The sequence below is a fragment of the Pelobates fuscus genome, chromosome 7, assembly GCF_036172605.1.
Source record: "Pelobates fuscus isolate aPelFus1 chromosome 7, aPelFus1.pri, whole genome shotgun sequence".
Taxonomy (NCBI): Eukaryota; Metazoa; Chordata; class Amphibia; order Anura; family Pelobatidae; genus Pelobates; species Pelobates fuscus.
Window position 1 is genome coordinate 140,514,724 of NC_086323.1, and position 16,574 is coordinate 140,531,297.

General features: G+C 48.1%; 1 protein-coding gene across 4 annotated transcripts in view; it reads right to left on the minus strand.

Moving 5' to 3' along the window:
- The window catches only part of USP19 (ubiquitin specific peptidase 19), a 92,468-nt gene extending 78,027 nt beyond the window's left edge, over positions 1-14,441 (minus strand). For all 4 annotated transcript variants that reach the window (XM_063426710.1, XM_063426709.1, XM_063426707.1 and 1 more), the window contains exons 1-2: positions 14,215-14,441; positions 3,532-3,809 (exon numbers count right to left, since the gene is read on the minus strand). In XM_063426710.1, the coding sequence (XP_063282780.1) occupies positions 3,532-3,673 (142 nt within the window). In that variant the 5' untranslated portion in view covers positions 3,674-3,809; positions 14,215-14,441. The remainder of the gene's footprint in view (positions 1-3,531; positions 3,810-14,214) is intronic.
- Positions 14,442-16,574: the final 2,133 nt, after the last annotated feature.

Sequence of the window (16,574 nt, forward strand, 5' to 3'; positions counted from 1 at the left end):
AGTCTACCACCACATAAATAATAATGTGCCTTAATTTACTGTAAGCAGGAAAGGGGCAATATTTTATCCAATCCATTTGTTTTCTATTTATTTTCATTTCCAAAAATTACAAAATTCAAGCATTCACCAGATTTGCTCTCACGTTATCAGATAATTGTTACCCACTTTAAATGGATACTAAAGTGTTCGGACCACAAGCATGTACTATTAACGCTATAGTGTCCTGGGACCTACTTAGATATGCTGTGAGGTTTTGAGAGAATAGTATTACTTATCTTTCAACCTTCTACGCACCACTTTTTGGCCGAGCTCATTGATGTTGGTAATCTCAGACAATCTAATGGATTTACATGGGAAAGCATTGGGAGGCAAGTGATTACATGCGGCAAAATGCCATAATACGCCAATCAAATGCTGTCATAGAACAACTAGAACAGATTAGAAGGGAACTTGCACTTCACAGTAATTTTAATATTGCGTTTATTTATCCCCATATTTAACAAATAAGCATTTGTGGGAGGTGAACATTTTTTAAATGTACAAATCCACATCCCTTTATCCAGCATCAGGACGCCTCCATCTTAGCTTCCTGTCAATCATTGTTATAAACTCTGTCCTTTGCACTTGGCAGCAGGTGTGGAGAAAGAATACAGAGATGAGGAGAAATCTGACCTTAAGAGGGATACTATAGGCATCAAAACAACTTTAACCTAATGAAGCAGTTTTGGTGTATAGATCACACCACCCCAGAGTCTCACTGCTTAATTCTCTGCTGTTTAGGAGTTAAATAACTTTTGCATCTTTCCATGCATCCGCTGTGACCGACAGTCTGCATGGGCAAAAAAAATAGTTTCACTATTAACACTTTTTTTCTTCTTTTTTTTAAATTAAACTTTAAATCACACAAGCTCCTGCAGATGTATAAGGTCATTAACAGAGAAAAGCCTATACATTTTAAGTTAAACAGAATGTGCAATGAAGGAAGTTTAAACATTAGATCTCTTTACAGGAAGTCTGTGTTAGTCACTTGCAGGGAGATGTGAGTAGGGTTCCTATAAACAAAGTGATTTAGCTCTTAAATGCCTAAATGTCAGAACTGAGCAGTGAGACAGCAGGAGCATGGTCTATACACCAAAACTGCTTCATTAGGGTAAAGTTGTTTTGGTGCCGACAGTATCCCTTTACATTTGGAATTCACTTTGAATTCTCACTTTAATAAATAAACCTAAATCTCAAAAGTATCTGATAAAATAACCTCTTTAGGCAATAAATTCAATAGGTGTATAGTTCCTGCTATAAAGAAACCTGTACTGTGTAGGGATCGACCGATATTGATTTTTTAGAGCCGATACCGATACCGATATTCTGTGAACTTTCAGGCCGATAGCCGATATAATTTGCCGATATTCTGTACATTTACCATTTTGGAAAATAAAAAACTATTTCTAAAGGTAAATGCATAAAATAGACATGCCACGTGTAGTGGATGCAGTGTGTTTAGACAGGGGAGCTGTGTATGTGTGTGTAGTGGATGCAGTGTGTGTTTGTATAGTGTGTGTGTGTATATAATGCAGTGTGTGTTTGTATAGTGTGTGTGTGTATAATGCAGTGTGTGTTTGTATAGTGTGTGTGTATATAATGCAGTGTGTGTTTGTATAGTGTGTGTGTATATAATGCAGTGTGTGTTTGTATAGTGTGTGTGTATATAATGCAGTGTGTGTTTGTATAGTGTGTGTGTATATAATGCAGTGTGTGTTTGTATAGTATGTGTGTGTATATAAATCTAATGCAAACAACACCCAGAGCTTTATTATAATATATACTATAGTGCCATATTATCCAGCAGCACCACCACCCCTCCCCCCCTGACTGACTACCAAGGGCTGCTTGCTTCTTTATTATAATTTAAGCTAGTGCCACTGCCAAATGCCAATATCCACCACCACCCCCTCCCCCCACCTCACTGACTACCAACTAAGTGGATTTATTAATTTATAATATACTAGTGCCAATTTTTCCAAATGTCAATTTCCACCACCACCACCTCCCCTCCCCCCACCTCACTGACTACCAACTAATTGCTTTATTAGTGACAAAAAATGGCATTTGGCAAAATTTGCACTAGTATAACTATATTATAAATGTAAATTATAAATTAATAATATTAATATTAATAATATTAGTTGGTAGTCAATTTATAATTTACATTTATAATATAGTTATACTAATGCCAAATGCCAATTTCCACCATCATCCCCCCTCCCCCTGACTTAAACTTCCAGTTCCAACCAAGGGATTAATTATAATTTAAGATGCCAAAGTGCCAATATAGTTACTTAGTGTGCCACCATGTGCCATCCGGCATCCGACCACAACCACCCCACTTAGTAACCTCTAAATAAACAATATTCATAGTATTACATAAAAATCATAGATATAAATCATAAAAGAAAATTACCTTTTTAGTAGACCAGAAAAGGTGGCAAATAAAGCGATCCAACTGGGCTGGCAGTGACACACAAGCGGCAGAGCAGACAACTCGGCTGGCACACGGCACTGACTGAAGCCACTCCTCCAGAGAGCACTACTTCAGGGCGGCCGGGACTTCAGCTCCTCTCCCGCGATTCGTGCGCACTTCTTGTTTTGCCGTGCGGAGCAGCGAGACGGGGGCGCACCCGCTGGACGCATTATCGGCATTATCGGCAAGGTTAGATGCCGATACCGATAATTTAGGAAACTGTGAATATCGGCCGATAATATCGGTCGATCCGATAATCGGTCGATCCCTAGTACTGTGCAACAAAATACTTCTGCTTAATGTCCTGTTTTCTTTGGACAGTCTTGCTAATTAACAGAACACTACCGATTTAGGAAAACAAACCAGAGAAAAGGCAGTGTTTACATTACAGCCCAGGGATGCTTCAAGGGCCACTCTACAGATGGCCACTAGAGGTGCTTCATGGTGTAGTGCAGCACAGTTTCCCCATATGGATGCATCGATTCAATGCATCTCTATGAGGAGATGCCAACTGGCCAGGGCAGCACCTTGGCGGAGATCATCAGAATTGACGATTCCAGACAATCCAATGCTTTCCTATGGGCAAGCATTGTGATTGACTGAGATCATCAATTATGATGTCAGCCAAGGAAGCAGATTGAGGGTGGAGCCAGCGCTCACTGCTGGAAATAAGGAGAGTATTACTAGAGGGCAAGGGGGGAATATTTTAACATTACAGGGCAGTGATGGCTAACCTTGACACCATAAATTGTTTTTGGACTACATTTCCCTTGATGCTCAGCTAGCTTTTAGACTCTAAAAGCTAGCTGAGCATCATGTGAAATGTAGTCAAGAAACAATTTATGGTGTCAAGGTTAGCCATCACGGTTATAGGGTCAGGAATACATGCTTGTGTTCCTGACCATGTAGTACTCCTTTAACATTAAATAAACACATTCAATGCAAAGCTAATTTTATTCAATCAAGTAGGAACTCAAAACATCACTGTAAATCTATGGATAATGGTCATTCACCTTTCTTTGACTCACTGCAGGCAGACAACTTGCCCTCTTTGCTCTCCTGGTTGACCTTGTCCTTCTGCTTTTTCTTACTGACAGCATCTTCAGTTCCACGGTTTCCTCTCCTCTGACCAGTGCCCTCGGCAGAATGAGACATCTTTTGCCGTTTGGTGGAAACGGAAGGGCCCCCAGGGTCAGTAACAGAGTCTGGGTCAGGGGTGCGGCGTTTTCTACCTGGGCCAGCTATCTTGGCGACTCTTAGTGGTTAAATTCTTTGTCAAGGAACAAATGGTCTGTAAAGAAAAGTTATTGCATTAAAGTGACTGTTATGAAGTAGAATGATCCTAAAATTCAATGTTTGACTAGAGTCAACATATTGAGAACTTTTACAGATTATAATGTACATAGCAGTAATGTAAAAACTGTGTAAACAGCTTGAAACCTATAGCTTACGTATAACCCAAATCTACACAATTCACAATTTAACAAAAGGTATCAATATGTAGTCTCACTCTTCTGTTCTAAATTGGATTCAGATCTTAGTGAGTCCTAAATTCCTATAAATGGATTATGATATGATGTACTAAACTTTAATAACCTCTAGCAACTCAAAGAGAGAATGTTGGCATTCTCCTCCTATTCATCCTGCTAGGTTGCAACAAATAATAACCTGTGTCTGCAGCTCACCGTGGTTTTTTTAAGGAACACTATAGGAACACAAACATGTATTCCTGACCCTTTGGTGGGTTAAACACTATTTAGGGGGCTTGATCCCAGTTAGAAGGGGTTAAAACGCACCTTCTTTTCAGCGCTGCGCGGGTCTGCCATTGCTGGCCCCACCCCCGATACGCCTCATTGGTGACATCAGAATTGCAGACTTTTAGCCAATACAAATAGGCACGGAGGCATGGCAAACACCATTGTGGCCAATCAGCACTTAAAAGAGATGCATTAAATCAACGCATCTCTATCAAGATAATTCAGCGTCTCTATGCAGAGTGGAGACGTTGAACGGCAGTGCTGTCTACTGTGCAGCACTGCCCCAGGAAGCACCTCCAGTGGCCATCTAAGGAGTGGCCCCTTGGAGGTGTCCCTAGGCGGCAATGTAAACACTCTAAAATGGCATTGTTTGCACGAAAATGCCTGAAGGCAATGATTATACTCACCAGAACAACTACATTAAAGGGACACTATAATCACCTGAACAACTTCAGCTTAATGAGGTTGTTTAGGTGAGAACTGTAGCTCCCTGCAGCCTCTCTCATGTAAACATTGTATTTTCTGAGAAAATACAGTGTTTACATTGAGTGACTGCAACTGGAGGTGTTCCTAGCTTTCAGAGTGAACCAGAGGGACTTCGGAGTTGATGGAGGCATAATATGCCTCCATCCACTCAGATCTGCTGGCTGCAGAGCACAGGGCAGCACTGTGCACAGCATCCTGTGATTCAGTGTCTCCTCCCTCTGCATGCAGACACTGAACTTTCCTCATAGAAATTCAATTCATCTCTATGAGGAGATGCTGATTGGCTAGGGCGGTGTTTGAATCATGCTGGCTCTGCCCCTGATCTGCCTCTTTTTCAGTCTCAGCCAATCCTATGGCGAAGCACTGTGATTGAATCAGGCTACCACATGTCAGCAGACTGCTTGGTTTTCTGAGTCCAACAGCATGCAGATTTACAGCTTCAGGCTTGAATACAGTAAGATTTTTACTATATTTATGGAGGCATGAGGGGCGCAGGGGGGCTAGATTGTGGTGTTAACACTATAGGGTCAGGAATACATGTTTGTGTTTCTGACCCTATAGTGATCCTTTAAGCTGTAGTTGTTCTGGTGACTATAGTGTCCTTTTAATGGAAATTACCTGCACCCACATTTGCTGTCCAGCCTCTCTTCAAGAAAGCTATGATATATCTTTGGCAATCATATACTGTACAAGATCCTGCATAGGCAAGTGGAAATAATCCTTAAACAGATAGGGGGTGTGTTTTTTATTACACATCAGTAAAATGCCTCCTAGCTGGCCCTGTTTTTGTGTGTGTGGTTTCTCCTCCACCTCAAAAGCCCCTTTTAATGCCAAGTTATACTTTTCCTTATGAAGAAGCAGCAGGCTGACAAAAGGATGGCACTGTGGCCAAGCACCACAGCCAGTCATCTTTGTTATTGGCCCCCGATGTGTGTACTTGCCTCCCTCCAGTGCCTTAACACATTACGTCCTAAAGCAAGTCACTAGGCAATCTATAAAAACACCAAACCCGCCCTTTATGTCATTGGCACTGGGCATACGCATCAGGCATGCACACCCAGCCATGGGCAAACGATAGTATTTTTGGGCACCAACTTAGAAACTTAAAGATTTCAGCTACAAGAAAGAACCTGGATGAATCAGGCAACTGTCTTAAATGGCGAATTAAGGGTTTAAAATCGTTGGGGTGTGGACGCCCAGTGTTACAAGGAAACATATCCCTCAGATGAGAGCCAAGGGATACACAAAACGACACAACTGCTTTAACTAGTAATAGGCAAGTATACAGTCATGGTGATTTGCAGCAAAGAGCTGAAACCACAATGAATAGGAAAATAGGATATAGACAAGGGAACTATTTGCATCATATTGTTTGCTAGGTATATTGGATTGTTGTGCTTTGAATGTCATTAGAAGGGACAATCAAAGCACCATAAACACTACAATGAGTCCTTATCACGGGCTGATATGCTCAGCTAATGAATACCATCCAATTTGGACAAAATGTATACTATTAATGAACCAACTCTTAAATCCCAGAAAATACAAGTGTCAAGTGAATGCAAAAATATATTTATAAAACATGAAGGGAGCTAAAAAAAAAAAAAGTTGCAAGAGAGTACCGAGAACGAACTAGGGATGCACCAAAAAAAAAAATTCTGGGAGGAAAACCGAAAATTCAGGATGCCCTTGGCCGAAAACCAAAACCGAAACATAAAATGACTTTTCTCCAAAAGATTTAAAAAAAAAAAATTCTATAATTTTATTCATATTGGACTTTGTATCAATTCTTCCCTATGGGGACTTAGATGCAGGATGTCCAGCATCAGTTAGGCGACTTTTGGTTGCCTAACCACCCAGAAGTCCCTCAGGTAGACTAGAGGTGGAGTTAACCCCTCAAGGCAATTATTGCAGTTTCTTAGAAACTGCAATAATTACACTTGCAGGGTTAAGGGGACTGGGACACTGCACCCAGACCACTTCAATGAGCTGAATGTTTACATTGCAGCACCAAGACTGCCCTCAGTGGCTGTCTGTTAGACAGCCACTGGGGATGCTTCTGGAATCGTAACAGACTTTTGGTCCATTATCTGACGCTGGACTCTGCATGAGGACCTCCAGCGTCAGATTCCTCCCCCACCCCCCCACCCCACCCTATAGGAAATTGTATTCCTATGGGAGGTCTAGTACTTGCACGGCATTTGCCACACATGCGCATTAGATCCTGCTTATTGCGGGACGGAGGAGGGGCATTGGCGCTAGGATAAGGTAAGTAAATAAAGGGTTTTTAACCCTTTCTTTACAAGGGAGGGGGGCGGAAGAGGGATCAGTAGTGCCAGGAATACAGTTTTGTATCCCTGGCACTAGAGTATCCCTTTAAGCACACACTCTGACAGACACACGTACATTCACTGAGACACGCACTGACAGTCAGTCACACACACACACTCAATGACAAACACACAGACGTCACTGACACACACTGACAGTCACACACAGACACAAACTCACATATTTGACCCACATTCACCGACAGACACATGGATAGTCACACACACACACACTCAGTGACAGACTGAGTTGACAAACAAACACACACAAAATTATTATAAATTAAATTAACATTTTTCACCCAGCCTCTCTACCTGGAGAGCTGGGAGGATCGGTCCCTGGGGTCCAGTGGGGCTGCTGGGAGGCGTGTGGCTGTATTTCAATCAGAGGCTGTGAGGGAGCTGTGATCTCCCTGCTCTGCTCTCTCGCACCCCGTCTACTGATGCCGAGAGCCGGAATATAACACTCATACACAATTTCTTATTCTTAAAAAATTCCCAATAAATAGTAAGCCTATAATTAAATTCAGGTTTTACTTTTCACAAACAACACATAAGAAAAAGATGGGTGTGTTTTAAATAAATTATGTATCTATATGGATTAGGGCTGTACCTACTGTGCAACATGTATATGGGGATTTGCTTCCCTATACGGTCCTCCTTTTTCTGTTATTTATAAATGCATATGGTTATTTTTGGAATTATTTTTTTCCCCACTCTAGTTCATATTGACAATGTTGTCAGCATTTACAAAACTGTACTTCAAAAACAAATTAGTAAAGGTGAACTAAGTGACTGTAGAGACCAAAGAAGGAAAACTTCACTCCCAAATCTAAAAGGCAAAATGGTATTGGTAAAAAAAAAAAAAATAGCCTATACACACATATTTAGTTGTTAGTCTTAAGAAGAAGATTAAAAATTGGCAGAAATGTCCTAACTAAGGTATGTATTTTAACCAAAACATTGCAATACATAACTGACTCCATCCTGTAGATTGTAAAGCTTTTTTTTCGAGCAGTGTCGTTCATGTCAACATTTATACGTTTGCCTCATTAGCTGTTAAAAACACACTTGTTTAAAATTGTAAAGTTCTGTGGAATCAGCTCTATGTAAATGCCATACATACATATACATATATATATATATATATATATATAAATAGAGATAATTTAGGCACTCACCCTTAAACGACTTTAGATTATCTTGCCTTAGGTGCTGCCAGCGTCAGAAATATGTAGCAAAAGGTGAAGTAGGAGCACTCAAAAGGACTTTTTCGGTGAATTTAATGTGATAAAAAGGTTTACAACAAAGTGTAACGCATCAAATCAATCAAATGATTGATTTGATGCGTTACACTTTGTTGTAAACCTTTTTATCACATTAAATTCACCGAAAAAGTCCATTTGAGTGCTCCTACTTCACCTTTTGAGAGATATATATATATATATATATATATATATACACACACATATACACACACACACACACACATACATATATACACACTCATACAGATACTCATGTGTGGTTCACTGGTTTTGCATCTTTTCCTAAATTGTGTTCCAAGCAGTTGTATACTGCAAACAAAAATTAAAAGGAATCCATGTTTAAAATGGAATGAGGCAAAAATGTGATTCTTTGTTAAACTAATTTGCATATGCCCACCCAGAATCCTTTGCAGTTGTCACATCACTGCAGATGTGGGATTTCTGTGGTAAAAGCAAGTCTTATGGCTTGACTGGTGTGCAGATTTTTGTTTAGCATTGTATTAACTAAATATATATATATATATATATATATATCTCAATGTGTAATAATATATATTGATTTAAATCTTATAGACAGTTGTAAAGGACTTGTTTAGTGATAGTTAAAATTAACATTCCAAACACCATAATCACTACTGTATGCTTTCGCGGCCATGGTGCCAGGTGTGCCCTGGAACCCCACCCCCTCCCCCACCGTGGTAAGGTATCCATTACTGGTCGGTGACAGCTGGAACCCTGTCTTCACTAAGCTTAGCCTGGCAGTGCAGGACTTAGCTCACTGGATGAGAGTGATTAGCTGATGCAAGAAATTCTGTCTTCAGTAGTGGAGGAAAGGAGCAATGTCTGGTGGACATGAAGTAATAAGCCAAACTGTGTTTTGTTTTTAATTGAAAACTGAAACTAAACAAAATTGTGTTTAAATCTAACAAAAAAAAAATATATTGACATATGTTACAGAGAGAGGATATATAAAAACTACATATATTTATATTATATGTGTTAATGCTTAGTTAAATGTATTCATTTAAAAATCAGAGCTGAGGAGTTTAGAGTTGCCAAAGGGCTAAGGACACACACACACACACACACTGCACATTTATTTTACTTCAGCAATGTCATTATGTGACCAACATCAGTTTAAATCATGCACAACTTCAAATGCATTATTTGAATCCTCTTTCCTAGTAATCAAAAACACAGATGTGAGCTTCAGAGGATTACTTGTCACCATCTGTGAAGCGTGGAATACATTTCAACTAAAAGCATAAGACTTCGCCCAGCACAGATTGCAAACAAGACATTCTAAAGGAATTCAGTTACAGCCACATAAAGATCTATGTCCCAACCAAAGGGAGGAGAAATATCTATACCAAGCGGCTTGTTACAAAATAAGATTCTACGTTACATAGTCAGAAAAAACAGAATCATTGACCTCCGCATATATCCTAAACCGCAAGTGTAACTTTAATGTTACCTAACAACACTAATCAATCTATAAAACACTAGGGAAAGTCAGATACAAAAGGCCACGGAAAATTATTGCAGCTTTTATTTGTATGCCACCGATATATTTTTATTATTTCGATCAACCATACATGGAAAAATTAAAAACAATAATCAGGTTTTCTATCCAAATATCCTTGCTCACAGTCAGATTCTAACCAAGTTGTCCTCATAAGCATTTTACCTGCACCCCAAGCATTATCCATATGCTCCAAGCTGTCATCCTAATCATTACCCACGTTCCCCAAGCTGTCATCCCAATCATTACCCACGTTCCCCAAGCAGTCATCCAAAGCATTACCCCTCTACCACAAGCGGTCATCCTGAGCATTTTATTGCTTGGGATGACAGCTTGGGGTACGGGGATAATGCTTGAGATGACAGCTTGTGGTAGAGGGTCAGCCCAAGCAATAAAGGACCACTATAGGCACCCAGACCACTTCGGCTCAATGGAGTAGTCTGGATGCCTAGTCCCCTAGTTTTAACCCTGCAGCTGAAAACATGGCCATTTTAGAGAAACGGCTATGTTTACACTGCAGGGTTAATCCTGCCTCTAGTGGCTGTCTCCCTGACTTATTATACGTCCTCATGGAGTCCAGCGTCAAAAAAGATCCCAATAGGAAATCATTGAATAATGCTTTACTATGGGCGGGTTTGAATACGCAGGCGCCTCTGGCCGCGCATGCGCATTCGGCTCCACTCGGAAGCTAACGTCGATGGAGGAGGAGAGGTCACCAGTGCTGGATTATGGTAAGCAAATACATTGTTAACCATTTATTCGCCACCAGAATGGGGCCATAGTCATCTAAACTGTGACTAGGGCTCTATAGTGTTAGGAATACATATTTGTATTCCTAATGCTATAGTGTTCCTTTACCCCCTAGCTGTCATCCCAAGCATGTCCCCCAGCATTACCCCGGTACCACAGGCAGTCACCCCAAGCGTTACCCCGGTACCACAGGCAGTCACCCCAAGCGTTACCCCGGTACCACAGGCAGTCACCCCAAGCGTTACCCCGGTACCACAGGCAGTCACCCCAAGCGTTACCCCGGTACCACAGGCAGTCACCCCAAGCGTTACCCCGGTACCACAGGCAGTCACCCCAAGCGTTACCCCGGTACCACAGGCAGTCACCCCAAGCGTTACCCCGGTACCACAGGCAGTCACCCCAAGCGTTACCCCGGTACCACAGGCAGTCACCCCAAGCATGACCCCGGTACCACAGGCAGTCACCCCAAGCATGACCCCGGTACCACAGGCAGTCACCCCAAGCATGACCCCGGTACCACAGGCAGTCACCCCAAGCATGACCCCGGTACCACAGGCAGTCACCCCAAGCATGACCCCCGTACCACAGGCAGTCACCCCAAGCATGACCCCCGTACCACAGGCAGTCATCCCAAGCATGACCCCCGTCCCACAGGCAGTCACCCCAAGCATGACCCCCGTACCACAGGCAGTCATCCCAAGCATGACCCCCGTACCACAGGCAGTCATCCCAAGCATGACCCCGGTAGCACAAGCAGTCATTCCAAGAATTACTCCTGTACCCCAAGTTGTCATTCCAAGAATTACTCCTGTACCCCAAGTTGTCATTCCAAGAATTACTCCTGTACCCCAAGTTGTCATTCCAAGAATTACTCCTGTACCCCAAGTTGTCATTCCAAGAATTACTCCTGTACCCCAAGTTGTCATTCCAAGAATTACTCCTGTACCCCAAGTTGTCATTCCAAGAATTACTCCTGTACCCCAAGTTGTCATTCCAAGAATTACTCCTGTACCCCAAGTTGTCATTCCAAGAATTACTCCTGTACCCCAAGTTGTCATTCCAAGAATTACTCCTGTACCCCAAGTTGTCATTCCAAGAATTACTCCTTTACCCCAAGCGGTCATCCCAAAAATCAGCCCTGTCTTAACCTGCTCGGATACTTCTCACTCTACTCTCCTGTGCCATGCCCCCAGCCTCCCTCCTGCAGCCAGCGCCGTGCCCTCAGCCTCCCTCCTGCAGCCAGCGCCGTGCCCTCAGCCTCCCTCCTGCAGCCAGCGCCGTGCCCCCAGCCTCCCTCCTGCAGCCAGCGCCGTGCCCCCAGCCTCCCTCCTGCAGCCAGCGCCGTGCCCCCAGCCTCCCTCCTGCAGCCAGCGCCGTGCCCCCAGCCTCCCTCCTGCAGCCAGCGCCGTGCCCCCAGCCTCCCTCCTGCAGCCAGCGCCGTGCCCCCAGCCTCCCTCCTGCAGCCAGCGCCGTGCCCCCAGCCTCCCTCCTGCAGCCAGCGCCGTGCCCCCAGCCTCCCTCCTGCAGCCAGCGCCGTGCCCCCAGCCTCCCTCCTGCAGCCAGCGCCGTGCCCCCAGCCTCCCTCCTGCAGCCAGCGCCGTGCCCCCAGCCTCCCTCCTGCAGCCAGCGCCGTGCCCCCAGCCGCCCTCCTGCAGCCAGCGCCGTGCCCCCAGCCGCCCTCCTGCAGCCAGCGCCGTGCCCCCGGCCGCCCTCCTGCAGCCAGCGCCGTGCCCCCGGCCGCCCTCCTGCAGCCAGCGCCGTACCCCCAGCCGCCCTCCTGCAGCCAGCGCCGTGCCCCCAGCCGCCCTCCTGCAGCCAGCGCCGTGCCCCCAGCCGCCCTCCTGCAGCCAGCGCCGTGCCCCCAGCCGCCCTCCTGCAGCCAGCGCCGTGCCCCCAGCCGCCCTCCTGCAGCCAGCGCCGTGCCCCCAGCCGCCCTCCTGCAGCCAGCGCCGTGCCCCCAGCCGCCCTCCTGCAGCCAGCGCCGTGCCCCCAGCCGCCCTCCTGCAGCCAGCGCCGTGCCCCCAGCCGCCCTCCTGCAGCCAGCGCCGTGCCCCCAGCCGCCCTCCTGCAGCCAGCGCCGTGCCCCCAGCCGCCCTCCTGCAGCCAGCGCCGTGCCCCCAGCCGCCCTCCTGCAGCCAGCGCCGTGCCCCCAGCCGCCCTCCTGCAGCCAGCGCCGTGCCCCCAGCCGCCCTCCTGCAGCCAGCGCCGTGCCCCCAGCCGCCCTCCTGCAGCCAGCGCCGTGCCCCCAGCCGCCCTCCTGCAGCCAGCGCCGTGCCCCCAGCCGCCCTCCTGTACCCAGCGCCGTGCCCCCAGCCGCCCTCCTGTAGCCAGCGCCGTGCCCCCAGCCACCCTCCTGTACCCAGTCCCGTGCCCCCAGCCACCCTCCTGTACCCAGTCCCGTGCCCCCAGCCACCCTCCTGTACCCAGTCCCGTGCCCCCAGCCACCCTCCTGTACCCAGTCCCGTGCCCCCACCCTCCCTTCTGTACCCAGCGCCGTGCCCCCAGCCTCCCTCCGGCACCCAGTCCCGTGCCCCCAGCCTCCCTCCGGCACCCAGTCCCGTGCCCCCAGCCTCCCTCCGGCACCCAGCCCCGTGCCCCCAGTCTCCCTCCTGTACCCAGCGCCGTGCCCCCAGCCTCCCTCCTGTACCCAGTCCCGTGCCCCCAGCCACCCTCCTGTACCCAGTCCCGTGCCCCCAGCCTCCCTCCGGCACCCAGTCCCGTGCCCCCAGCCTCCCTCCGGCACCCAGTCCCGTGCCCCCAGCCTCCCTCCGGCACCCAGCACCGTGCCCCCAGTCTCCCTCCTGTACCCAGCGCCGTGCCCCCAGCCTCCCTCCTGTACCCAGTCCCGTGCCCCCAGCCACCCTCCTGTACCCAGTCCCGTGCCCCCAGCCACCCTCCTGTACCCAGTCCCGTGCCCCCAGCCACCCTCCTGTACCCAGTCCCGTGCCCCCAGCCACCCTCCTGTACCCAGCGCCGTGCCCCCAGCCTCCCTCCTGCACCCAGCGCCGTGCCCCCAGCCTCCCTCCTGCACCCAGCGCCGTGCCCCCAGCCTCCCTCCGGCACCCAGCGCCGTGCCCCCAGCCTCCCTCCTGTACCCAGCGCCGTGCCCCCAGCCTCCCTCCTGTATCCAGTCCCGTGCCCCCAGCCTCCCTCCTGCACCCAGTGCCCGTGCCCTCAGCCTCCCTCCTGTACCCAGTCCCGTGCCCCCAGCCTCCCTCCGGCACCCAGCGCCGTGCCCCCAGTCTCCCTCCTGTACCCAGTCCCGTGCCCCCAGCCACCCTCCTGTTCCCAGTCCCGTGCCCCCAGCCACCCTCCTGTACCCAGTCCCGTGCCCCCACCCTCCCTTCTGTACCCAGCGCCATGCCCCCAGCCTCCCTCCTGCACCCAGCGCCGTGCCCCCAGCCTCCCTCCTGTACCCAGTCCCATGCCCCCAGCCTCCCTCCTGTACCCAGTCCCGTGCCCCCAGTCTCCCTCCTGTACCCAGCGCCGTGCCCCCAGCCTCCCTCCTGTATCCAGTCCCGTGCCCCCAGCCTCCCTCCTGCACCCAGCGCCCGTGCCCACAGCCTCCCTCCTGCTGACTCACCCTGCCCTCTGTCTCCTGCTCGCGTAGTTATAGAGGGCCGCAGTCAGGCCTCCCCAGCCCCGGGACTCGGTTGGCACGCTCCCCTCCTGTCAGTGCCGCAGTCCGGGCCGCTCAGATTAACACGGTGCCAGCGGGCGCTCCCGGCGCTCTGTGTATTGTTCTATGAGGGAGCCGTGCGCTGTGCCCGGGCCCTGCAAACATAAACAGACCGTGGGACGCACTTCCTGAAGCTGGGATGGCCGGGCACGTGACTGGCTCCCACGGGTCACGTGACGAGGGCGGGTGAGAAGACGGCGACGATGTTGAGTCACGTGAGCGCATTGCGTTCACCTGATGGGAGCATCGTGTGGAACCTGGTAACCATGGTAACAGGTGGCAGTATGCCCACAGAGGTTCACCACATGGGCCATAACTGGCTCCAGGACAGCTGTACCTCTGTGCCTGGCTCCTCCTGCAGGACACATGGCCTCCATTACCTGTGACATTGAATCGTCCTTGGGATGTCAATAATTATATTAATTATGGTTTATTGCTCCCAAATTCATTCCTTAGACTCAGTCCCCATAAAGCCAGGGCTGATCCAGGATAGAAAAAATAAATTAATTGAAAAATCCTGCAAATTAGTGTTTTATCTCAGGTGGTCTATGACATTACAATACAGAATGCATTTTATTGCTCCACAGCTCTTACGTTCACTGAACAATACTGTGAGTTTATTGCTCAGGAGCTCTGTGATACCCTCTGTGAGAGAGGGGGCCTAGAGCCCTGATCGGCCCATGCTACTGGGCGCCCTGCCTGCTCGTGATGACCTAGTTAGGAGCAAGTGGGGTGGGGGGGCGGGTTGAAGCTTTTATGTAAAGCTTCAAACTACAACGCAAATAAAGGAGGCGGGGTACATGAACACGTACTCATGGGGGCTCTTCAGATCCGGGCTGCTTGGGAGGGGTGCCAGGGAGATGGTGACACAGTAGACTACATACATGTAGATATTACTGTTTTTGCTTTTGTGTTGCATCGTTATTTAAGTTAATTGTTGAAATGTATACATGCTCTCTTTATGCGACATGTCCTGCCTGACACGCACAGTGCCTATGGGGCCTTCAGGCCATGACATTCCCAGCGAGGAACATGCTGTATTCCAAAACTGTGAGCCATTATGGGGTGACATGAGGTTTTGACCAATGTGTCCCACATTGGTCTTGGACGACTTTATCCAACTGGTTTCGATCTCTTCGACGCTCTGGGCCTCCTTTGACTTCCCCACAGGTTTGAGCGTCCTGGTCAGGGATAACAGGACCCCTAGTCCACTGGTGGACGGGTGATTCGCTGCCCCTAGACGCTCACACCTCGATAGCTCCTTAGAAGGCAAAGGTTCTAACTTTCATTTTAACTCATCTTTCTTCCCCCCCCCCAGACCCCCTCTTCTTCTCTCACTTCCCCTTCTTCTTGTTCTCCGTAATCCCATACTCTATCCCATACACTAGAGCTGACCATGTCGTTGGCTCAGGCAGACCTCACTTTCTTGACTATTAATGCTCATGGGCTGAATAAGCCAGATAAACACTCAGAAGCCCTGAAGGATTTCCACGCAGCTAGGGCCTCCATAGTGTACATACAGGAGACTCACTTTAAGGAAGGCTCTAGGCCTAAACTGACGGACCACCACTTCCCAGTGGGATATTACAGTGACCATTGCGCAGGCAAATCGAGGGTGGTGGCAATTCTGATACACAGGAGGGTCCCTTTCCATGAGGGGGCGGCTCTGACGGATCCGGAGGGTAGATACCTGTTCGTAAAGGGCATGATAGATGGGGCAACGTACACCTTTGCATATATTTACGCACCCAATCAAAGGCACTACAGATTTCTCTCCTGCATGCTCCGGAAATTGCGGGGCTTTTTGGACTGAACACTGATCCTGGGGGGCGACTTCAATCTGACCCTAGACCCTAAATGGGACACTTCCTGAGGAGTGTCCCACGTCCCGCCACAACACCTATCCTCGATTAAGTCCCTCTTTAAATGCTCACAACGAATAGACTGTTGGAGGGCTCATCACCTGGACGAGTGGGACTATACCTTCCTGTCACATCCCCACAACACATATACGTGACTGGACTACCTTTTTGTGACACACCGCAACTTATCGCTGGTCAGGTGTGCAGAACACGGAACTGCATTATGGTCAGACCATGCCCCCATATCCCTTACACTCGCATGCCCCCTCTTCAGACCCAAAAGTGACAAAATGGAGACTTAAGGAATTCATGCTCTCGCTACCCGACATACTGGCCGACAAAGTACTGCGGGACTACATCACTGACAATACCCCAGACCAGACAATACCAACTGTCATCTGG